Source organism: Elaeis guineensis, chromosome 13, assembly GCF_000442705.2.
Source record: "Elaeis guineensis isolate ETL-2024a chromosome 13, EG11, whole genome shotgun sequence".
NCBI classification, from domain to species: domain Eukaryota; kingdom Viridiplantae; phylum Streptophyta; class Magnoliopsida; order Arecales; family Arecaceae; genus Elaeis; species Elaeis guineensis.
The window spans coordinates 44492818-44519588 of NC_026005.2; the positions used below are offsets into that span (position 1 = coordinate 44492818).

The 26771-nt window shown below is 39.7% G+C and overlaps 1 protein-coding gene across 3 annotated transcripts; it reads right to left on the minus strand.

Moving 5' to 3' along the window:
• Positions 1 to 2581: 2581 nt before the first annotated feature.
• Positions 2582 to 17946, minus strand: LOC105033903 (uncharacterized). 3 transcript variants are annotated; one of them, XM_073247706.1, is made up of 4 exons: positions 17712 to 17946; positions 17531 to 17608; positions 13907 to 14099; positions 2582 to 2937 (listed from the first exon to the last, which is right to left on the minus strand). In XM_073247706.1, exons 2-4 carry the CDS (start codon positions 17582 to 17584, stop codon positions 2807 to 2809), a joined length of 378 nt encoding a protein of 125 aa, XP_073103807.1. In that variant the 5' UTR covers positions 17585 to 17608; positions 17712 to 17946; the 3' UTR covers positions 2582 to 2806. The 3 variants fall into 3 exon arrangements, with proteins under 3 accessions (XP_073103807.1, XP_073103808.1, XP_010907177.3); XM_073247707.1 differs by having other exon boundaries at positions 17531 to 17634; positions 17712 to 17943; XM_010908875.4 differs by lacking the exon at positions 17712 to 17946 and having other exon boundaries at positions 17531 to 17647.
• Between the last annotated feature and the right edge of the window lie 8825 nt (positions 17947 to 26771).

The window sequence follows — 26771 nt, forward strand, 5'->3', positions numbered from 1 at the left end:
GCATGCCATTCTAAATAGAAATTTATTGCATATTAGATGTGTATATCATATTTTAAATCTCTCTGTTCAATCTAGCATAAGTATGGTTCAAGATATTATTATAAAAATTAAAAATATAGTTTCTTTTATTCAAACTTCAAAAAAAAAATTCAAAAATTTAAGCAAATATGTATAGATCATAATAAATATTTTTAAAAATTTAAACTTGATGTAGTTATTCATTGGAACTCGACATATATAATGATACATGATGCATATCCATATAAAAATTTGTTAAGTACATATATTAATGATCGTGGATTAGGTTTTACATTGACTGAAACTGATTGAAACAAAGATAAAATTTTGAAAGAATTTTTAGTTAGTTTTTATAATGCTGCTGAAATTCTTTCTAGTATTTATTATCAAATCTCTTATTCATTTTTACAACAAGCATATCTTATTAGTCAAAAATTTATATAACACAGATATAATGATATTTTAGAGCCTATTATTTATGAAATAAAATTTAAATAGAATGAATATTGAGACAGGATATGTACTATACATAACTTAACTACCGTATTTGATCCACATATTAAATTAAGTGGTATTTTGATTTTATTTGATGCATATTGTGAAAATATGAATCTAGATCATAAACCTGCTAAAGCTGAAGTAAACCAACTTCTTCATGATATTTATACTTTATATGATGATAAGTTTCATAGATCTAGTACTTTTCATTCACAAACCTCCACCTCTTCTTCTAGTACTTTTCGTTCATTATTTGTTTTCTCATTCATTGCACATAAGAGACATATATATGCTTCTTCAAGTTCATCTTCATCTTTAAGTAATGAACTTAAATTTTATTTACAAAATGATCTTCAATTTATATACGATGAAAATCAAATAGAAAATCTTGATGTGTTAGTATGATGGAAAAATATGAAAAATCAATATCTTATAATATTTTTCATTGCACGTGATATCTTAGCTGTGCCGATATCCACAGTAGCATCGCAATCTGCTTTTAATGCAGATTGACGAGTTCTAGATGAAAAGAGGAGTATGATGATTGACAAAATAATTGAGATGCTGCTCTGCTTCAAAAATTAGTTGGATACCGAAATGAAACTTCAAGATAAAAATGGACATAATATAAATTCCGATGACAACGATGACACAAATGCTACCAACGATACATAACGACCAATAAAATTTTTAATTATTAATTTTTTATATTTATAATTTTTTATTTTATCTTTTAATTATTGAGATGAGTCATCTCAATTTCTTCTTTCCTTATTATATTTAGAGATCAGGCCTAGACTCCCTCCCTCTCTTGTACCATTTTGATTGATATTAATAAATCGATAGGAATCCATGCTAAATCTCCCACCATTACAAGATGATTTTTTATGTTTACAAAAAAATTTCACATCTATTTTTACAAAAAAAAATCTCAAAAAAAACCTCCATATGGGCCATACCAAACCTGGACTGAGTCGGACTGTGCTTGGCACGGACGTGCCGTGCCTGATCCACGACCCATGCCATGCCTAACCCGTGGGCCGTGCCAACCCATGCCGGGCCTGAGCAGCAAACCCCAACCTAGCACGATCACTTCTAATAGACTGTACTAAGCACAACCCATTTTGTGTCGGACTAGATCATTATAGGCATGGCACGTTTCGTGCCGGATCGGACCGTATATTGAAATGCCCGGCCGTTGCCCATGTCTAGGGAAAATTTATCTACAGGTCTTTCTCATGCAGGCGTTGCTTTCTTGATCTTTATTCATCTAAGGGGATGACAGGGCCTTCACCATGCATTCAGGAAGCACCGGACGAGCTGCCAAAAAGGTTCCAGTGACGCCTAAACAGTCACCACAACGTGCTTTTCCCGTCCCAAGTTCATACTTTTACTGTTGTAATCTGATGTCGCTGATAAAATATAGCCTTCAGGCTTCTGAACAATCCAACATTTCCCCCACCTTTTTGGCGGACCACACTTCTAAAATCATTCATCAACAAGCGCAACAGAGAGAAGAATGAAACTTCTGTATGAATAGCAAAACCAATGGACTGGAAACCAGACAGCTGAACACAGAAAATCTAATATCACGGCTCTCTATCCATCCACTATGATGTCGTGGTGTAGATGGAACCAAAAAAAAAACTAATGTGACTAAGACAACCGCAAAAGCATCCAAACAAACACATGTTCCAACAACGTTTTTTGAATGAAAGTGTTGCAACAATTTCATTTTGATCTAGCAAACAGTAATGTGGTCATTCAATGGAGTAAATCTGTAGCGGAAACCTTGATCACTTTCCGACAGCCCTGAGCAATTGCTAGAACACTGCTTTGATAACAAAATCTCGAGGGAGGGCACAATAAAATTTGACTCTTTCACCTAGCAGGCATGTAATGCCTTGTTCTGGAAGGATGACTTACGATGGTGGTTGTTCAGCATAGTTCCCTGCTTAATGAAAGTGCCATGATAGGAATTTCCTATAATCCTCCTCATATTAAAGCTATATATTCTTGGATCAAGCCACAACAAAAACCTATATATGAAAAATTGATCAACAAATACATAACATAGCGACCAGAAAATTATATATAACTAAACAGGGATAAGCACAGCTAAAATGTCAGCAGACCCAAAACACTTCATAACCCACCAGCCCATAGCAACAACATGCCATTTTCCCAGAAGTTAAACGGGGTAAGAACAGGGAATTGAACAACAAAGAAGCAAGGGAAAGGTTAATGGATATGTTGTAGCATGTGGGGTAGGGCAATTTCATGTAGAAGCTCAAGGTTCCAGCTTCAAGGAAACAACCCGAGACTGCCTATTGCGCTTGGCCACCCTAACAAACACCACTGACAGGCATGACGGGGCCCACCATGGCCTGCGAACCTCTTGCTCTCCTTTCAGGCATGCAACTGCATGCACACGCACCAAACAGGTTAATAGTGAACACTTGCTGCATTAAAAAACTGATGGCATACAGCTCAATCACAGTTTTTTTAGCATACATAACAAAAATATCAAACAGAAGGAAAAAGAAGAAATAACAAATCAACCACCACCACTGTATTGAAAATCATGTGATAGATGGGATATTTTAATTTTCTTTTCTTTAGGTGTCCTTCAATTTATTCTCTCTTTTTGTAGAGTCCCTTAAAAATAGTTGATGTCACATTGTTACTGGACGATTATATGCTGATTTCAGGCATGTCTAGAAACTATGGTTGGCCTCAATTGGTGGGCGATATATTTCAAATAGACCCAAAATTATTTGAGCTGAGAACAAACAAGGCCTTAGGCTATTTACGATCAGCTCACTAAATGCATCCGAGCATTCAAGCTCAAGCAAAGTATGAACTGACCTCACTGTCAATGTTCAACCTTAACCTAAAATGTTCATAAACAGCTCAGTTTCACTGTAGCCTAAAAAATATCATGTCCCACTAATTTAGAAGATAAATAAGCAGATGTGGCCAAAGAAGGAGATGGGAAACAATGAGCAGATAAGTGGCAAATTTGGGGTTTGCATGAACCAAGTTTAGAATCCTATATTGAGGCAAAAAGGTTAGCCTTAGGTTCAACCGATCGCACCCCCCTGCTGCCTTCTCTCTCTCTCTCTCTGTGTGCGTGTGTGTGCATGCGTGCGTGCTTTGTAAGCAGTAAGTTTTAGTGCCCAAGGACTTCCATTCAAAGTTCTTGTCATAAATAGTGGGCCAGTTCATCTATAAAAAGGGAGGTCAAATTGATGTATCTCTAGTTTTTTTTTCTGGCATAATAAATTTATTCTTCTTTTTTTTGGAGAATAAAAAGAGGATTCAGCTCATTATTCTAGGGTTCCACCAACAGAGCACAGATCCAGATTAAAAATAAAAAATAAAAAAACAAAAAAACTAATCAAGCTATGTTTAAGTGTTAAGCTGCAGAAGTTGTATTTCTCATCATGCTTTCTGCCCTAAGCCCCACTATTTTGATTTCAAAAAAATGTTTAACTCATTCTAGAATCTTCATCAACAACATCTAATTTTCCACCTTCCTACTTGAATAACAACAAATCATCCAAAATCTAAAGAGCAAATTATGTTTTTTAAAGAAAACACATATTTGATTCATCCCTAGATTTATCACACTGAATCAGTAAGAGAATGGAATGTAGAATTGCAATGGAATGATGGATATATAGTACAAAAACAACAACATATGCAACTAACATTTGCACAATTTTGAATAAGGGATAACAATGTTAAATTCACATGGAAGCGATATATCATATGGGATGATAGCAACAACCTAGAAAAGCTTCATGACCAAGCCAGTTTTGTAGAATGAATATCCAGCAGATACGCAAGAGAATTAATTTTGACTGCTGAAAATCTCCAAGACACTAAGAAGGAGAGAGTTGCAAACTTCATCTTGCCCATACCCACCGCATATCAAAAACAGATATTTCACAAGTATAATTAGATGCTTCATCCACTTATTTTTCAAAAAAAGAAAAGCTCTAGATCTTCCAATTATCCCTAAGATTATTATGAGAATAGCAGTATAGTAATATTATAATATAATAATATTATATATTACAATATAATTCGTTATTATAAAGTATTTTTAACTGATAAATTATATTTAAATTATTATTTTTAAAAAAATCCACTAACATGACTCAAATCGGGTCTCTTGGGAAGAAATAACTTTCTAGTACATCTCGAGTAGATCCAAGGAAGGTGGAATCATCATGAACCATCTGGTTCGAGCATATCAAGCGGTACCAATGGTGGACCAGGATGGTTCCAACAATGAAATCAAGAAACTGGCGAGGGAGAGGGAGAGGGAGAGGGAGAGGGAGAAGGAAAGAGAAGAAGAGAGAGAGAGGGAGGGAGAGAGAGGTGAGCGATGGCCATGAGAACAAGGCGAGAGGGGGGGGGTAGAGATTTCAAAGCCCTCTCTCCTCCGTGCATCGGCATAGGGGAGAGGCCCTATTTTGAAAGAAATGTGCTTCAGTCCCCTTTTTCTATTTATTTTGATTTTTTTAAGTGAAGTCAATAGCAACTACCAACTTCATTTAAAAAATTATGAAAAAAGAAAATAATAGGTGAAATCAACAGTTGCTACTGACTTCACTTTAAAAAAAATCAAAAAAAAATAATAAGTGAAATCAGCGGAGGCTGTTGATTTCATTTTTAAAAAAAAATCAAAAAAAGAGAATGAAGCCCTTATTTCCTTTTAAAATAGAGGCTCCTCCCCTATTTTGATGTACAGAGGAGAGCGAAAGCCTGACTTCACTTCACATATCAAAAGAAGAGGACCTAGGCCCACGTTTCCTTTTGAAATATGGGCTCCTCCCCTATTTCAATGCACGAAAGAGAGAGAAGCCCTCTCCCCCTCCCTTGGCCCTGTTCCGAAGGCTGTCTCTCACTGCTGCTCTCTCCCTCCCATCCTCCATCTCCCCCCCTCTCTCTCTTTTTCTCCCTTTCCTTCTCCTTCTGCCCCTCCCTCTCTCTTCGCCATGCTTTCCCACCCTCTCCCTCCCTCTATCTTCCTCTCTCTCTCCTCTCCCTCCCATCCTCCATCTCCCCCCCTCTCTCTCTTTTTCTCCCTTTCCTTCTCCTTCTGCCCCTCCCTCTCTCTTCGCCATGCTTTCCCACCCTCTCCCTCCCTCTATCTTCCTCTCTCTCTCCTCTCCCTCTCTCTCTTCTCTCCTTCCTCTCCCCCTACCTTACTGGTTTCATATCGGTTCACGTTAGAACAGCACGGAATGGAGGCATATCGTACCATACTGTACCGCCACCCTATCGGCATGGATATTAGTTCTGATACCGCAGACCTTGAGTAGAGCTTTTTGCCCAAAAGCTATAAATTGGAGCTTTTCTCTAGTAGAACTTTTTTAGCTTTTCGATGAGCACCAAAGCTATTTCACAATTTTTACAAAACACTCCAAAATCATACAAAAGATCTTCTAGCCCTCCAAAAGTAATGCCAAATGGAGCCTTAAGTTGTTATAACTCACCATTTTTTATTAAAAAAATGTCCTCACCTCAGTGAAAATTATTCATTATTTAGGATAATTCAAGATGCAAGAATTAAAGCATAACTTCCTAATGCATGTGACGTAATACTATAATTTGCTAATACATGCCATGCTCTAATATGGTAAGATACATGAGATTACAAAAAAATTTGTAACATGTTTGCAAGATATGCTACCCTATCATCATTGTGATCACCACCATCAAGGTGGGTTAGCAGAATTGAACTCCATATCATTTCTCCATGAGAATGGTATGGTACCTATAGCAATGAGTACATATTAAAATTGATAACATTAAAAAGAATGAAAAACCATCAATACTAACAAATACCATTGATGCGGCACCGTCGGTGTGTACTAGCATGGACTGCTGTGGCCAAACTATTGCTACAAAATGTTTCAGCTTCCCAGCACCCATATAGGTGGCAATTTCATGTGGGAACATACTGATGGTACTGTACCAACCCACAAATTTTTAAATCCTTGATCATGATCATCACATTTCATGAACATAGTTTTGGCTAATGTAAAGAATCTATTATCTTTAATCATCTTTCATATCCAGGATGACTGTTAATTACCATATGCATTACATAGTTTGAAGTTATATCAAACAAGCAAACATTGTGCAAATATATTTACACATCAACAACACAAAAACGTAATTCATCATACAAACTAATGGATGCATTTACTCAATTCAAATCTAAAATAGATGGTAAAATGGAAGCCCCACCCAATAGCCTCCATTGTAGTACATCCCTCCAATCAACTCAAGAAAACCTTGATACCTTGTAAGATTTCATATGGAAGAGCTAAATTGCAAGAGCATTATGATATATATATATATATATATATATATATATATATATATATATATATATATATATATATATATATATATATATGCAATGCACAATATTAATACTTGTATCATTGACATGATGTTATGGAGGAAGATATTATCTGTAGTCATTAAACTGTCTGTTTATATACTTCTTTTCACAATCACAACAGTCAATTTATGTAATTTAATTTGAATACCACCTAGATACTTCAAAAAAAAAAAATCATTATATTAAAAAGCCAGACTACATACTGCTTATTAAATCTTTAATAGTGAAACCAAGAGCTTTATGGACATTAAAATGCATCACAATTGGTGCCTGCAATGTGGTATCCTTGTAGAGTGATGGAGAGAATGGGGCATGAACTATTTTTTTTAAAAAAAAAGCTAGTATAAGCATAAAGGTTTACCATACTAATGTGTACCACCCCATATCAATATCCACATGAGATCAGGGTGGAGTACAGTCTTGATATGCTAAACTGACTCCTGTACTGGGCATACCAACATTGTACCAGCATAGTACTGGTATGGTATTGAGACAATGAATCTTGATAGGCATCAATCTTAAACCTTGATCAAGATCTGTAGCTAAAAAAATTTGAATTCAGCATCAAAGAATTACCCTAAAATGTGTGATCTAACTCTTTTTTTAAAAAAATCCTCAGGCTTTGCTAATGAAAATCCAAGAATGAGATTTGGTAATATGATAGCCATAAGGGTTGTCAAGGTTCCTACTTAACTTATTGATGGAATATACCTTCTATATATAAGGATGGGAAGAGCATAGCAAGCCAGTCTAATAGTTTTCTCAAGTTGGGGAAAGTTTGAAACTTCCAAATCTCAAAATTATAGGGATAATAGAAACCATCTTTTTTGTAGAATCCATTATCTAGAAATTGTAACTAATGGTCATCATGAGAGCTCAGTGTCCTTTTCAACTAAGTCTCACAGTTTTTTGCTGACCTTCTTGAGATGATTGCAGCTGCCAATCAATAGCTTGTCAAGGGGACTTGGAAATCTCGGCATCCAAACAAGCCCTAGATCATTAGGTTGTTTGTTAGAGGCAATGATACCTACTAATGGAATGGTAACCTCTAAATTCCTAAAGTTCCTTCTTCCTTGACATATCCAGCTTGAACCATTCAAAGACAAGCAACCACTGCTTTCATTTGCCTGTAAACTATCTCCTTCACCCCACAAGTGCATAGTCTAGCATGAAAAATTAAGAATTGGAACAAACTCCTTAATTGGAATAAATTCTTCCACCAACCTCTCTAGCTTGGGAACTAAGTAAACGTTTATTCACATCTCCACCATCGCCACCCTGACATAGCTATCGTGTGTAACAATCTACTCATTTATCATCCCATTTGACAATATGCCACCCATTAAGGCAGTTTGTAAATTAAGGGACACTAGCATTTCGAGCCTCAATGTATCCAATCGTATAGCATAGACGTGTCTCATCTCTCTTAGTTTGTCAAAGGTCCCATTTGGTTAGAGTTGGCATGCCTTGAAGGAACCAAGGTAATCATGAATCTTCCATGGAATTGACTATAGGAAATGAACCAAAAGAACCTTGTCAAAGTGTTTGATGCGATTTTTCTCTTGACAAGCAAGTTGGTGATAAGGAATATATTTATGCAAAGATCAATGGGAAAATGTATCATATACCGTCAAACACACCACAAAGAAAATGACTAGACTGAGTCAATACCTTCATTTTCAAAATTCATCAATTCATAATATTACCATTCTACCAACAAAGAAAATGGAGCCCTCCACTCCCATGCCATATTACTCCTCACTCTCACAACCGCCTTCGCCATTGGCTCCTTATCAAAGACAAGGAGCATTGCTTGCCAATCCACCTTTTAGATTATGTAAAACAAAATCTGGTTGCTAGAGTGGACAATGGAGACAATGCTCCCCAATCCCAACAACGCCATCGCAAGGAAATTGAAGGTTGCCATTTCTAACTGCAAAATGTCAAGCAAGTTCCTGCAATGAGTGTCAACAATTACCTGTAGGCAAGGACTTCACCACCATTTGCTTGGCCATGGAATTTTTAGTGCAAATTGCAATCCATGGAAGCTCCAATCAAGAATTGTTAGGGCCAGGATAAGCCCAAAAAAAAGAAAAATTGAGCAGCTTTGCATTGGAATATGTTTTACTTTGAGATCGCTACTCACCTCACCCCCCTGCTTTCAAAAATTGCTGCCACAAACTCTGTTGTTAGAATCGTGCGAGTCGCAAGTCGACTCTTACGATTCGAGACGATTCAACACTTGGCCGAGTCGAACTATGATGGCGAATTGGAAAAGAGGAAGAATCGTACCTGAATCGATGAATCGTTGGCTGAATCATGCAAATCGACGGATCATATGATACCTTCGAGTCGAGAAAGATAAGTTTCTAGATCTTGTTCGTTATATTTGAAAATCGAAGAATCCAAATTTCTTGGTATTTCGGCTTTCAAAATATTTGTAAAAATCGAAGCCAAATACGAACCTTTTCAACTTCGATTTCTCCTCTCTCCTCCGTTCTTCAATTTCTCTCTATTGGTGCGTGCGACTTTTTTTCGAGTTTCGAAGGCTTCGACGACAAGAGGAAGATATCTTCCTCTTCATGCGAGTCTCCTGTTGCTCTCTCTGTCTCTCTTCCCTGTTCCTCTTCACCGACAGCCCTCTAGTAACCTGTTTTCTTCGCCGCTGGTCCATCGCACTCTCTCTTTTTCCCCCTTTGAGGAAGCCCCAAAGCCCCTATTCTGTGGACTCTTCCCTCTCTTCGACTGAGAGAGATGAGTGGTCCGAGTGGATCATGGTCTGTGGAGTCTTAAGGCTGAATCAAATTCAAAAGCCACTAATCGGTAGTTCGGTATCCATGGACCTCTCCCTCTCTCTCTCTCATTCCCTATTTCTTCTATTTGAATTTTTTTAATTTTTTTAATAGTTCTTAATTCTGATTATGATGATTGAAGATTCTATTTAATTTTTGAGTGAATAATGAATTAGTAATGTTTAATGTTTACTTTTTTGAAGGGCACATCGGACATGAATATTTGATATTTGCATATGTTTTAGACTTAGTATTTTAAAATTTAAACTGACCTATGCTTTTTGAGTGTTCGTTGATTAATATACAGGTATACATTTTGATTGTATTTTTATTTTAATGTTTCTTGAATTATTTTGTTATACAAATTTTGATTTTTTGCTGAGTCCTATCATTTTATAAAAAAATTAAATTTGTTGCTGAATCTTACGATTCGAATTGCGATTCCAATCAAGGCATGGGCAATTCACAAATCGAATCTCGATTTGACAACTATGGCCACAAATAGCACCTTGACTAGCTTGCCATTGACAATATTTGCCAAATTGCATTCTACCAGACACCATGTGGTTCATCTTTGAGAACAACGACACAACCAATTTCATTGAAGCATTCCAAACAATAATGGAAGTCAGGAGCAACTACCCTTGGCAACAATGTCGGAAGTCTAAGTGGGCCCTGAGGATTAGAGAAGAGTGGCAGCCAAAGGAAGATCTCACCAGCAACAACCAGTTTGCCATGAAAATCTTAAGAAGAAGGCAAAGTTGATAATATTGTTTTCCTCTCACAGTGCATCACAAGTGAAGTGCTTATCTGACCAATTCCTCTACAATCTCATCATCAGTTTCATACTCAATGGAAGACAAATCAGATCAAACACCATAACATGGTTACCTTATCTGGTTGGGAGAGACGACAGTTTCAAATTGTCATTTTAAAAACCAAAGGAAATGAGATATCTCCATGTCATACCCTTAGAGACACTAGGCCCTGCCTATAATGCCCCTTCTATGGATTGCCTTAGGAAGCAACATGCTTCTGATATTGGAAAAACAGTGGAGAAAGAGTGTGCTATTATTTATAACAGCTACGTAATAAGGTGGATGACAAAAAATATGTAAGAAGGAATGCCAGGACTGCAAGCTAAAGAGGTGGCTCAAAAATGGATTATTCCAATCAAGAGGTACATTCTAATTCCTGATTTTCCATGTTGCGCAAGAACTTGCTTGGAGAATGAGATGAAACCAATGGTACGGCAAGCATGATTGAAAGCTCAAAGCTGGAAGTGGCAAGGAAGAAAAGATTAAGTTCAAGTTCAAGGAAGGGAAATCTTTATATTTCATGTGTTTTTATAATTTTTTTTTGGTGTGTCTATTATTTAAATTGTCCTTGTTTCCTTAATGAGATATTAACATCTATTTTTTTGATATTAATGTAGCCCCTTTTTTTGGACTCTGGCCATTGTTCCACATTCAATTGAGAAAGATTCTGTTAGACTTATGACTACTGCATTTGGATTTCAACTCGTACTTTACATTTGTTTTTCACAATACGGTTTGGTATACCCTATGACAATTAATTAAACCTACTGTAAATTTTAATTCTACTTTTGCTAATGGAATTCAATTGAAAAAAAACACACTTAAAAAAGCATCTAAGTATAACTACCAAAGGTTTGCATAGTACTTTGATGATATCATGATTTGCTTATGTTAAGGATTCAAGTATTGCTTTATATCAGTCTGTCCCAACCATAGCACATCATACTAGTGAGGTGTCGATACTGCTATGCCCCTAAACTAGTATTGTCTTGACACATATTATTTCATCTCTATTTGTTGTACTTGCTTTAAAAGGCGAACTGTGCTGCGGTACAGTGCCATGCAATTTGTACTATACCAGAAAGGTACCAATATTGATACTTTAACTCCTGGTTGAGAATGGTCATGAAGTGTCCAGATGTACAACTGTTTGGACACATCAAAAAAACCAAAAATTTTAAGTGTGTAGATAGTTGTGTAGATAACACTAGCTAGACTTGAATTTATAGTGCCTTCGGTATAATTTCTTCATTTTCACCATTTCTATTCAAATTAAGCATGGATTCAATTGATTTTTCCAAGAAAATCTAAAAGACATCACTTTTCTAACTTAGAGATGCTACTTTAGGTGGCTTCACCATCAAGGAAACTTAGGTGTTCAAATTCACTCTTAATCAAGAGAATTTTAAGCAATTTATTTGCATGATCAGCAAATGAGGCCTGCCCTCTTAATGATAGTAGCGAATTTATAGAATTGCTCAAAGTGCTCATTTCATGCTTATGCTCAGCTTTAGATGACCCTTTAGTTATCAACTAACATGAAAGGAAGAGGGTAAAGATCAATAAGAAATAACAAGATGTTGATGAACAAGGTCAGAGGGAAAGACAAAATAAAGAAAGTAAAAGAAAGCAGCAGCTCAATGATCAACCTCAATGGCCCACAAAATCTACCATGACAATTAGAACTGAACAAAAGAAAACTTTCAGTTATAAAGTTTTGCATACTAAATGTAAAGGGCAAATTATTCAAGCCTGAGAATAATCAAATCATATCAAAGCCACTAAAGCTTTCTTGGAGTAAAAGAAACCTAAAATGATCTAGTGAAGCTCTAATCAAGCATCTAGACCGCCATAGAAATAACCTAAAATAAGACCCTGCTTGGATCTTGCCACTTTTTTTCTGCTGATAGCATATGTGCTGGTGGAAAGATGAGAAAAGATGCAGCAGAAAAGGGAAAAATTGGTGATCGAGAGAAGCTTTTGGACATCAAGTCCCTAAATTTCAGTGAGGCAGTTATGAATCATCTATGGTACCTAAAAAACGAATTGGGGAGAGAATATGAAAGAAACAAAGAAAACGATATAAAAAAGGAAAGAGAAATCATAGGAAAAATAGAAGAAATATATATGCTTGCATTACTGCTGGCCATGCCACCTCCACCCCCCCCCCTTCTCTCTCATGTATCTTCTAATCTAAGATTTTCTTGTCTAAAGTTAGTTTTACGTCATAAAAAGAAAAGAAAAGAAAAGGAAACAATGGTGCAGTTAAGTGCATGACAAATGAAATCCAGTTTTCTTATTCTCTACAATCTTTCCGTTCTTCTTTATCCACTTTATTGAACAAATTAAATCTGGGACCTGAGTATTCAGCACAGACCAAATTATAATCAATCTCTTGTATGGATTTTCCGTATAAGTATTGGATTTCTGCAATGTTGCAGATCTGAAAACTTTATTATGTGAAGAATCAATACTCCGGATCTTTCCATGCCAAACATCAGATGAAATGAGATTTCACATGAAAAAGGGCAAGAAAAGAAAAATGGTTCAATTGCCAAATGCTGCAGCCATACATGCGCGCAGTTGTTTCCCCTCTATAAGCCTAGCAACTGCTCAGGAATACAGGAGCTATCCTTTCTTAATAGCAATAACATTGATTTCTTAATAGTTGTTGAACCAAAATTGTGGAAGTGCAGAATGCATAGGCATACAGATGCCATATTAATGTGTACTATTGTAAGACTATTTTTAAGTGCAAATATAGATGACTAAGGATGTAAGGCATTTGCAGGATCTACCAAGGAGATTAAGGACAAGACAAACAGAGGAAGGGTATTTATTAATGTTAAACACACATGTGAACAAGCAATGGTTGGTTAACAAGGGCTCTTTGTAAATAAACACAAAGATCATTCCGATTATATCATATTGGAATATAGTGCACTCAGATCAGAAGCTACTCTTTTCTTGTATCCTGACTAATGGCAAGAAAACCCGTCCATGAATCCAAGCCACATGAACCATCGAATGTCATACAGGGGAACTGCATTTCAAAACTTCTAGCTAGGTCATGTGACAACCTAATAAATGAACTTGCCTCTTGACTGCTGTCAGCATTTTATGTTCCAAACAGACACATGCTATTGTTCATATGACAAAAACCACACGCTAGAAATCTGTTGATCAAGCCAATGTCCAAACACCAAATAATTTTACAAAAATATTTCCGCAATGCAATCAACCATAGATTGTGGGTTTCATTAAGCACAAATTCAAAGAATATTAGTCAGAAAATAAAAACTATAATCCACTCAATCATGAATAAAAAATGAAAAATAGCTGAAGAACAAAACCTTTAATGCGCCGTAACTCCTTGCAGAGTGTAATAAAATCTCCCCATTTCATGTGGCATCGTCTGATAAACCGCAGAATCTGTTCTGTTGTGAACATAGATAAGCTCTCTAAGTACTCTCCATTGACACCATTATCTTCAAAAACCTGGCGGTAGCTACCAAGATTTATTTCTTCCAGCCATAACCCAACATCCTGAAATCATATTTCTCTATCAGGCCAAGCCAGAAAAAATATAGCAATACAATATTATGAACAATTTTTAATTACTAGTGATGTTGCACAAGCATATGCATGCTTATCAACTAAAAGGTTTGCTACCCCCTTAATTGGATTTAATTTGGATTGATCATATAGCCCAATCCAACCCACCCACGTTACTCAACAGGGCTATGTCTGAGTATGTGATTCTTCTAAAAAGCACCAATGTCCCAAGTAAGCAGGGCTGCCAGTATAAACTTCATTTATACCGAGTAGTCTTGTGGTTCTCTCATCGCCATGGAAAAGGGCAGTGGATGGAGAACACCCACAGAGTGAGCAGACCATGCCCATAGAAAGAGCATCATCAGCAGACCCATATTAACTGGGCCTTTGTGAGAGGAAGCATGCTTGCATGAGGGACTGCACCGATGAAGAAACTGGAGTCAACTCCCGATTTCTTGGTTATTTTTAGTGAAGAAAGCACCGCTGAATCCTAATCCGATTATTTTAGCCAAAATGGATTATTTTAAGAAAGGGAGGATCATTTTGGGAATGCGACAATGTTCACAAAGAAGAAATATTGCACCTTACATAGTTCTAAAATAAAATGGGTGGCCATCCATTCCCAAAGCCCCCTTTTTTTCAATTTCTACATCTCCCAAAAGCAGCTTAGTCGTACAGATCCAAATTAAAATGCTGGACAATGCATTGAAGATTGAAAGGAGGTAATATGAGTATAAGATCAGTTTATAATGAACTAGATTGTTGAGATGGGTGAGTTTGAGATACAAAACCATACGTTACTAATATGTACATAAGAAGTTTAGAAATTGCTTGCTGATAAGAAAAGAATGTGAAGTAGGACCAATATAGTACTAACCAAGTGTGACCTAGTGTAGAGAAAGCCTCAGAGTCAGGTTAAAATGTTTAGAAAAGAAGGGGATAAATACAAAGTAAAGTTCAAGTAGAAAGAGGAATACCTATTTTTAAAGGTTTTTCTTATGATATGAAATTATGGAAGGTTGTTGAGCTGACACTACTCAATGAGATGGGAGTTACTTTGCTCAAATTTCAAACAAAGCCTAGTAAAGAAGGACGCCTGCTTTAGAAATCTAGGGTGCCTAAAGTTCTTTACAAGATCGACTAGTCAAACAAATAAGTCACAAATGAGGCAGTGTGGTACTTTTTATTAAACAAATTAGGTCAGACAAGAAATAACATATACAAACAATTGGAGCCTATTAGTAAATATCTGAGCTATCTGATAATTAAAGAAACACCATAACATGTCATTTTCACTCATAAAAGACACGCATGACTACCTTCTCCATGGTAAATACTCTATGAAATAATAAAAATCCAAAAAGAAATCAAGGTATGTCAATTGATCAGGTAGATGCAACCTTACACAACAGTAATGAAGTGTAAAATCAGTTATCTGATATTATTTACTGCAGTGGATAAAAAAAATCTGATGATATGCATACTTGATCAACCAACCAAACACACAATTGGTCATCTGGACTCATAGAACAATTGACAAAATAGCAAGTTATGAGTTTTCAATAAAGATTGTCCACTCACTCAAGATACCAAAATAGAAAGGATCACCATAAGAGAAAAGCTACATGTTTTGATTGCTTTTTCTTCTTTTTTTTTATTTTTTATTTGGGTGGGAGCATAGCATTAAGTCTCTTCTATAAACACTATGTTCTCTTCTGAGTTACCAGAGAAGAATTCTGACCAATATAAACAAAAAACTATAAATGTATAGATTAACTTACACAACCATTAATTCTGATATGACATACCTATACAGCAATTTGTTAGCCATTTAGCAATAGTAACTTTATCTTCCTTTGAAAGGACTACAGATGATTGAATATTTCATATAAACCATGTTCAACGAAAACAAGTGGCGTGCAATTGGGAAATGCATCATGGGAATACAAAGGAAAATACAAATCATATGCCATCAATGATGTTAATGCTTCTAAACAAAAAAGAAGAAAAAAACACTAACTAGTAGAAGTAAAGAATTCAAGTCCCGCTAGGATGTTTTACAAGGTATCGAGACGGGCACCATCTCATGTGTTGGGACAAATCCATCATGCCATCGTCCCAACATCCCGATCAGTATGTCTTGGGACATCCCTTATTCCAAATGTCGGGATAGGGTGGGATAGTGGTGCATCCCATTCTATGAAAAAAATGGGATAGCTCCGTCACATGAGATTTATAATCTTGGTGGACATAAACTATGAAACCAGTAAGTTAAGGAGAACTTGTTCCATCATTTCATATAACATATCAACAATTAAAACTTCATTGTCCATCTTACCTTGTCAGTTTCATGTTGACAAGAAACACACTTGTCAATGGACCTGCTACAATCATGCGCTAGATGAAACAAAGTGGCCTCTAAACAACCACAGCACCCAGAAAAAGGGGACAAGAAAAGGATAACAAAAACGAGAAGTCACAAGACCACAAATTGTCAAATGAGAATGAATCCACAAACTCTTAATCTTTTGAAGAACCCCAAATCATTCAAGTACTCCCAGAGGGTGTTTGGTTGGCGAGAGCTGGGGTCTGAAATCGGAATAGGAATGAGTGACTCCCATTCTAACCGTTTGGTTGGGAGAAGTCTCATTCCGATTCCGGGATGAAATAAAAATGGCCTAATCTATCTAAAACTCAATCCCTACTCTTTCCTAAGGATTCAAGTTTTCATTCCAATTTCGATTCCAATTCCAGTCACGAACCAAATACTTCGAGGGATTTGGCCAATCCGATTCTGATTCTAATTTCGCTTGTGAACCAAATACCCCCCTAATATTTATGCATGCTCTCTCTCTCTCTCTCTCTCTCTCTCTCTCTTAATAACTACATGTTTTTTGCACCATGAGTTCGTCCATGGAGAAAGGAACGCATATATTTCAGAAAACAAGCAAAATGCCTACGGGCCAGATGGCAAAAAATCCAGAAGCATGGCATGAAACTAGCAATGCTTTGTTCCGGAGGTTATCCACTTTGGACTGGCCATGGAATGTGCAATAACACCTTCCTCTATAGTCTATATATCTGATAAGTGGGATTTCGGATAAAAATTTAAAGAGCTCACAATTCATGACACCAATTAAGATAAAAATCACATATTAATTGGCAACTCCAGCCACATTCAGGAGATTAAAAAAGAATGGAGAAAAGGAATTTAAAAGGGTAAAATCGATCTTTTTCCGTTTCCAACATGTCCACTTATCTCCAGAACATGACTTAAGTCGGATGAATTCTCTGAGATTGAAAAAAGAATAAGCAATCTTTTTTTTTTTTTTTTTTTTCCATTCTAACAGGTCCCCTTATGAAATTAATCCACAGAAAATCACTTACATCTGATGAATTTTTTCAAGGGAAGAAAAACATACCTCGACGGTCCAGATGAAGAAATCTAAAGGCTCCGGGGACCGCCTTTTGTGCATCTCCCTCCTCCGCGAAAAGAAACCCTAGAATTCCAAATCCCAAGCCATTCCTACATCAAATTCCCCACCGATCGACACAAATGCTCATAATTCTACAAAAATTCTTCAAAACAGCCACAAAGATTACCGTCGTGAAATATTCAAATATTCAAGAAAATGACCGACGATCACCGATCGATTAGAGAGAAAATCTCTGCAACTGGCGACGAAAAGAAGCTCGGAAAATGGGATTTGTGGGCAAATCTCGACAGGAAGCTTCGGAGGATTTCTTACCACCGCAAAGAAGAGAGGAGAGAGAGGGTGGCGTTCGTTGTAGCTATCTTCTATACTTACTAGGGGGAGTGGCTGGGCTTCCGCTTTTTTGTATTTTTAAAGAAGAGAAAGGGACACTGCGAGACGGAGAGAGTGGAGCGGGAGGGGACCAACCTCGGCTTGTTGCCTGAGGCTTTTGACCGTCAACGTGTCCTGCTGGTTCCGGAGTTCGGTTGTATCTTTGCAATGAAAGAATGATTAATCTTCTTTTACGACATCCACCGTTGGATCGTGCATGGCCGCTTCGAGATCTATACAGGCCGATGGAGGGGCAGCAGTGCTTTCTGATCTGTGTAATGCACGAGATCCAATGGTTGGCTTCGTGAAAGAAGATCAATCATTATTTGGCACAAAAGATATAACCCGATACATGAGCTTCGTCTTCTGATGCATGAGCTGTACATATGCATGCATGGGAAGTATGATCCATTGCAATTGATATTTCATCATCAACTTAGCATGTGGGTTTTGTCACAAAATGGAGAGAGAGAGAGAGAGAGAGAGAGAGAGAGAGAGAGAGAGAATAAATATATCGATGCAAGAACTAATAACACGCAACAATTTTTCTAGCAAAATATAGAGTATTTATTCTCACGGCTCTACAATTTCTTAATGTGCATGTTTGCCCTCAATTTACTGATATGACAATGGTCGGTCAGCATTTACCAATATTCTTTAAGTTTAGCTCCGACACCAGCCACTTAATGCAAGGGCAAACCAAAAAATATACCGCATGCTTGTTCTTTTATAAAAGAAAATAGAAAAGATGCATGGCTTTGCTTACTCAGCATACTTCCTTTTAGATGGGGAAGTTCAAGTTGATCAAATATGTCACAGGAGAGGCAACTAGTTTGGTATTACTATTGTGATTGGTAAAATATTAAGTTTTATTGTGGAGGTGATCCATCACTCATAATGCTTCCATTCAGAATGCAATCAGGTTATCACAGACAATTCGATAAAATTATCTCAGACACTAGAAGGTGACGGATGATTAGAATAGACGAACCCCTCATCGTTACTCTCTTCGATCTCTCGCTCAGACGTCGGCCAATCCGTAACCAAGACCTCCCTATCATGTAGTTGGAGTTGCCGACCTTGTGGTCGGATCACACCGAGGATCAAAAATAAAATTCTCATAAAATGATAGGAGGCGACACTAGACCCTAGATGCGAGCATCGGTGCAAAATCTCTACTCAACACTGACCATTGACTACTAGCTCCCCTGTCTACATAGGTAAAATCCACAACTGCCAACAACTTTGATTTGCATGGTGGTGAAAAAATCATCTATTCTAATGGTCTATCAAAACATAATCTAATGTCCTAATGAGACTGATATAATGGCTTAAATATTCGGACTAAACCGCTTACAGCTCCATCTTTATATAAAAAGATACCAAGAGGATCTTCATGTAAGCTCAATTGGAAAAAGAGAGAACATACCACCGGTCTCCTTTTATTCTCACTCTTTTCTTCATTATTTTCAATGCTTTGACTAATTTAAGCATCGGAGGGTCCTCCACCAAAAATCTCACGATGAGTATAGACTTTTTTTATAGATTTCTTTCGATGTTTCGATTCTTGAACAGCATCCAACTTCAACCACATTATCAACAATCAGAGACTTACGGCAACAAGTCTATAATAGCAGCTGCTTGCTTTTAAGGATAGACATCTTATTTTATCTTACAAAGTAGATGGTGCAGGAAATTTTAAGAGATATAATTATCAAACATAATGATATACATCTTGTAAGTATATGCAAATTCTTATAAGCAAACTCAAATTATTTTTTTCACCCTATCCACAAGCTAATAGCATGTATTGCAGATGATTTGGTTCCGAATATACAGATTGACATGTATGTTCAGCAATCTAGTTGGCCATTTCGTTAGACTCATGATACACAAAAATACAAAATAGATATTTTTTCTTAGAAGGATACCATTAATAATAGATGACTTGCACATTTAAGATGATGGAGGGTCATTAATCTAACCAATTGCCGTAGACGAGTTGCCCTCAGGCCTAAAACTACTGTACTTTAATAAAGCACCGATGCATACAATCCTACCCAAAAATCTACAAGCTTTCCCTTGGGGCACTGATTTTTTTTTTGGTACGAATGGGGCACTGATTTAATCTCAATTCAGCTGCTCTAATCGATGAATCCTAAGCATATCTAATAACAAAAGAAGCAAACTCAGATTCCTACAAGTCCAGCTGTCTTCCACTTTTGTTTTCACATTTTATGCATGCATTTCCTTCGATCAAATAAACTATTCTTTATTGTTTCATTTATTATTCCCCAAACTAGGTAATCTCCTAGCTGGACGGGTAGGAGCCTAGTCCCATCATATCTCCCAGGCTTCATCAATCATGAGGACGAGAAGATACGAACAAGCTGGCAAGTAAGTGTGACCATCAAATTAGGGGCGCTAAGAGTCATGAAATTTGGCACATTCTTTTTGATCCTGACAAGTTTGGGTCCACATAGACATACGACAAAGGAGCCATACAACAAGGTCCAGTCCATTTATTCTTTCTACTATGGACTTGGTCCCACGTAATGGTCTCCCTTGAGACTGGGTCCCAACTTTAGAAAGCGGGACAATTTTGGGCTAAAGCAAGAACCTCTGGGCTCTCCATGGGCCCAACATGCTGGATTCCATTCTCCACTCTCATGCATGTGTTTAGCACGTGGCAACACAACTCAAAGCCTGAATCTAATCTAACCCAACCCCATCTCTAGCGGCGATGCCACCGCCCACCTGCCGGTCATTACTGGTTATCAGGTACACAAATAGATTCTTTTCTCATCATTTAAGTCCAATTTGGAGACAATTTCAGTCCTATTGAGCTAGATACAAAGAAAGAACAATTGTTCCTATTGAAGGAGCCCCACAAGTCAAGAAGTTGGGTATAGGTTGATGAAACAGGTTATCTAATGCATAATTCCTCAATAACTAACCAACTAGGTCCAGATAACTGGCTTGGTTTAACTATATTTCTAGACTCTATTGACTACTTGATCTTTTACTTTGTACTCTATTGACAACACAAATTCAAACTTTGAGGATTCAAACCTCAGCTTGCTTATTATGTGAATAGCTGAGGTGAAAATGGAATATGCTATTTTTTTGATAAATCAGAGAAATTAAATTATTTGAGTACAGATACATTCATGGGAATCAAAATATAAAATATTAATTTAACAATTGAATCAAAATATTATTAAGGAATCTCAGAATATATAACCAATGTAGTTGGCCTCATAAGACGTCATCCCATAGACTGTACAATTAGTTTGTCTGTAAATATGTACAACTTCAGTGGAAAGCAACTTGTCCATCATCCGCCATTAGTCCAGCAAAAAGACATAGAGTCAAGCATCGGCAGAATAAACTGTATTATAAATATTTCAGAGAAGAATTCATACTAAAAGTGCAACCATGCAAATAAAGCCTCTCTCGCTCCTTGCTCAGCCATCCTGTTCTAAAATATGAAACAAAACTAGACGAGGCAGTCATTGCTAAGATTTTTATTGTCTACGTGCTGCACCTTCATATTAAAACCGGCGGTAGTAGCGCTTGTAATGGAAAGATTTTTGTTAAGATTTGACGCCTTGAGATTTAGCCCACATTGAGCCCACAGCGAGGTTTGCGGTGACAAAAGGAGTCCAACGAGACCAAGATCACCTGAAACGGAGCTCGGATGGAGGAGATACGAGCTTTTGAAGTCGGCACGAGAATCGAGGCGGCGGAGGACCGCCGGCAACAGGCGGCGGGCGGCGGCGGCGCGCGGGACGTGCGTCCCAGGCCCGTGTGGGACGCGGGACCCAGGCCCACGCGGGACGCGCAACCCAGGCCCAGGCCCGCGCGGGACGCGCGACCCAGGCCTGCTGGCCCCTTGCCCCGGTCCACCGTGGACCGGGTGGTCCACGGTGGATCGGGTGGTCCACGGCACGATCTGTGGACCGCGTGGGCATTTCCCACGCGTTTCTCGCGGTCCACGGCTCTATTCCGTGGACCGGAGCACGATCTAAGGGCCGAGGAGGCTCCCGGTCTTGATCCGACGGTCAGGGGGGTTTCTTGGCTTTGTTTAGGACTCCTAAACCCTCTCTAATCAAGGTTTAAAGTCTCGTTTAAGCCTTTAAAAGGGCTGTGCGTGAAACAGAGAAGAGGGGCTCGGGTTTTCTCGCCGCCGTACGAACCAAGAAGAGAGAGAGGCGAGAGCGTTGTGAGAGGAGCAGGAGGCTCCTGGACAGCGGTCGCCAGGCTCTTCAGGGGTTCAGGGGGTCTCCAAGAGAGAGAAAGCTTTTGTGAGGGGAACTTCAGGTGAGAGAGAATTGGGTGTACAAGGGTTGAGGGTGAGATCTCCTCTTGTAAAATTTCTTTTTCATAGTGAAGTTTGCATGCCCCGTGGTATCAGAGCAAGGCGGTACAAGGACGCAGATTGCAGTGGTGGTGAGTAAGACCGAAGATGGAGAAAACATGAACAATCAAGATGGAGATCAACAAGTTCGATGGTAAGAGCAATTTCTCTTTGTGGCAGGCAAGGGTGAAAGACGTGCTCATCCAACAGGGGTTGATCGATGCTCTCTTGTGCGACGAGAAGCCGACCACCATGGAGGTGCGGGATTGGAAACGGCTACAGATGCAGGCGGTGAGTTCCATCCGCATGTACCTGGCGGATGAGGTGATAATCCATGTGCTGAGCGAGACTTCCCCGACGGTGCTGTGGTCGAAGCTCGAGGAGTTGTACATGGCGAAGTCTCTCACCAACACCTTTTCCTCTGGAGGCAATTTTACCAACTGCGGATGACTGAGGGACAGAGCGTGCAGGAGCATCTGAGCCACTTCCAGAAGATCCTCACCGACCTTCTCAGCGTTGGCGAGAACGTTGAGGAGAAGACCAGGGCGCTGGTTTTGCTAGCGTCGCTTCCTTCTTTGTACGAGTCCTTGGTGACTGCTCTTCTAGTGGGGAAGAGCACTATCAAGATGGACGAGGTCACCACGGCGATACTCCAGAATGAGGTTCTCAGGAAGGAGAACCCAGCTTCGAGCTCAGGTGGCAGTAGCTCAGCTTTGGTGGCTTCTGGAGGAGCAGGAGGCGGTAGACGGAGCGACAGGAGATCGCAACGAGGGCGGTCTAAGTCCAGGAGGGACTTGAGCAAAACCAGGTGTTACCGGTGTGAAGAGTTGGGCCCCATCTAGCCAGAGATTGCCCTCAACTGAAAAATCGGACGGTGGCTGCTGTAGCGACGGCCGGCAGTGATTTAGATGGAGATGTCTTTGAGATATCTGACGAGGTATCTACTTCTTCCCAGCAGTGGATATTAGATTCTGCATGCCCTTATCATGTGTGTTGCAGAGAGGAGCAGTTTGACTCCCTGGAGAACAGTGAGAGCACTGTATATCTGCCGGATGGATCGAGCTGTGCGATCAGAGGCATTGGGACGGTCAGCTGGAGGATACATGACGGTGTAGTGAGGAGATTGGGGGAGGTCCGATACATACCCGATTTCAGACGGAATCTTATCTCACTTAGCAGACTGGATTCGAGAGGCTACATGATGGTAGCTGGTGGAGGAATCCTGAGGGTGCTACGCGGCGATAGGATTGTGCTGGAGGGGAAGAAGGGAAGCAGAGGACATTATTACCTGGCAGGGAGCCCAGTGCGAGGTGGAGCATCGGGAGCCAGGTGGAGCCCAGAGCGAGGTGGAGCTCCCGGAGGCGGATCGGGCACGAGACAGGAGACTCGGGAGGACGAGAGGCGACGTCGCAAGGTAAGATTCCTATTGCCGCAGGATAATGCCCCGAGCAGGTCTTAGGTCAGGAGGAGCACAGCATACGACGGAGATGGGATCAAGCAGCCTGGCTCGACTCCCATGTTTGTCCATCCATGATCAGCAGGCGATTGCCCCAGGGCATGGGGGCGAGGAGATCCAGAAGCTCTTAGAGTTTGGAGGAGGTCGAATATCGAGTCGAGGTGGAGATTGTTAGGATTTGGCACCTCGAGATTCAGCCCACATTGAGCCCACAGCGAGGTTCGCGGTGAAAAATGGAGTCCAACGAGACCAAGATCACCTGAAACAGAGCTCGGATGGAGGAGATACGAGCTTTTGAAGTCAGCACGAGAATCGAGGCGACGGAGGACCGCCGGCGACCGGCGGCGGGCGGTGGCGGCGCGGCCGCAGGCGGCGGCGCGCGGGACGCGCGTCCCAGGCCTGCGTGGGATGCGGGACCCAGGCCCACGTGGGACGCGCGACCCAGGCCCAGGCCCGCGCGGGACGCGCGACCCAGGCCTGCTGGCCCCTTGCCCCGGTCCACCGTGGACCGGGTGGTCCACGGTGGACTAGGTGGTCCACGGCACGGTCTGTGGACCGCATGGGCGTTTCCCACGCATTTCTCGCGGTCCACGGCTCTATTCCGTGGACCGGAGCGCAATCTAAGGGCCGAGGAGGCTCCCGGTCTTGATCCGACGGTCAGGGGGGTTTCTTGGCTTTGTTTAGGACTCCTAAACCCTCTCTAATCAAGGTTTAAAGTCTCGTTTAAGCCTTTAAAAGGGCTGTGCGTGAAACAGAGAAGAGGGGCTCGGGTTTTCTCGCCGCCGTACGAATCGAGAAGAGAGAGAGGCGAGAGCGTTGTGAGAGAAGGAGCAGGAGGCTCCTGGACAGCGGTCGCTAGGCTCTTCAGGGGTTCAGGGGGGTCTCCAAGAGAGAGAGAGCTTTTGTGAGGGGAATTTCAGGTGAGAGAGAATTGGGTGTACAAGGATTGAGGGTGAGGTCTCCTTTTGTAAAATTTTTTTTTCATAGTGAAGTTTGCATGCCCTGTGGAGGCGAGTCTTTTTTGTGGTTGATCCACGTATTTTGATTGTTTTTCCTTTTATTTTGTTTCTTCTTTCTTTTTGCTGTATCGCGTGATACTAGAAGGATCTTGAAAGATAGTGTTCTGATCAGATATCCACTCAATAATTTTTATATGATCATTGGCAGCTGCATCTCTTTTGTGGCCGACATGCTGCTTGGCGTGCCTTCTTCGTATGCCACGTTTATAAACTGGCTCATTTCCTAATGCCCGGCATCTGAAATGCTGGCAAAACAATGAGAAAGAGAAAGGAACGAGAGGGAAAGGGAGACAGTTCAGCAAAAGCACAAGAGGTTCGGACAAAGGAAGAGATCAATAATTCTTTGGTGAAAAGACAGTTTAACTACTGCCAAGTACCTTGAAACTTTCAAAATCTCTGACGTGCAAGGCATGTACAGCTTGGTCGTCTGATCAGAAATAGTCAATCAATTTGACAATAGGACATTGATTATGGAAATATTATAATCAGTATATTACATTATGTCACGTCTTAAGTACTGCCAACTTTGGTTTGCTCACCATGCGTACCAGGTACCGACCACCTATTCATATAGAGTTATATTAACTGAAAAACCACCGGAACCTAGGGTGGATGCACCATGCGCCTATTCTGCATTCTAGAAGTTTAGAAGTCCTGGCCCTCATTCATCTTAGGATATTAAGACCTAAAGGCTTATATATTGATAAGGACTTTGAAGAGGCTGATCGAGAGATCTGATTCTATCCTTCTATTTAGATATTTAAATTTTCATAAAAAAAATACAAAGATGTACAAGTTAACCACCAAAAATGTAGAAATTAAGATTGACATATTTATATGAGAGAGAGAAGGTAATTATTCATCATCAAAGAGTAAAAATTTTTAAATTACATGCCAGCCATCATCGCTCATATTAGAGAGCGCATTTTCTTTTTATCATTTTCTTGAGTTCACTCCTTCGCTCTCTCTCTCTCTATTTTGACTTGATATCAGAGTCTAGGCTCTACAGCACCAGGTCAGACATTATTCTCATTTCCTCCATCTCCTCCATTCCCATAGCTTCCCCTACTGCTGTTCCCAACACCAAGCAGTTCATCTCCATCAAACTTATCGAGAACAACTACATCTTGTGGAAGATGCAGATCATGCCTTTTCTGCATAGCAATGAGCTCCTCGGTCTGGTCAACGTACAGTAGTGAAACTCGTCCTGCAGAAACTCTCCCTCCCATAGTCGAAGGTGCTCCTGCTCAACCCAATTCGGTGTACATTCCATGGATGAAGCGTGACCAACAGTTGATGAGTAGGCTCATCGCTTCCCTCTCCAAGTCCATCTTACCCGTCATGGTCAGTCTTACCACCTCGCGATAGGTTTGTGATGCACTTGCTCGATTCTTTGCTTTTCGCTCTCATACTCGGGTTCTTCAACTTAAGACCTAACTTCATTCTATCCGAAAAGGAAACATCTCTGTAACTAAATACATTGAGCATTTTCAAATCATTTCCAAGAGTCTTGCTGGTATTGGCTACCCCATCTTCGATGCAGACCTTACCATGCACATCATGACAGGCCTTTGTCCTTCCTTTGATGCTTGCATTCCATCAATCACGACTCAGTTGGCCAATCCTACTTATACAATAGAAGATGTGATTACTGATCTGATGGCACATGAGGACATTTTCCAACCCAAATTCCAAAATTTCAGTGATCAGCCATTCGTCATGGCCAACACTATCATTCACAATAACAAATTCAACCAGAAGAACGGCGGCGCCACCACCTACCAACACCAACAACAGTTTGACTTTGGGTCCCGTCAGGGATATGGTCGTAATCGCAACAAAGGATGAGGCAACCAGGGCCGTGATCGCTCCTAGATTTACCATGATAATGGCCACACTACATATCAATGCCATAGCCACTTTAATCCCAACTTCCAACCATACTCATGACATGGTCGTGGAGTACCACCTCTAAGTGCCTACACCATCATCGGTGGCCTTCTTCCAACACCGTTTGTCACT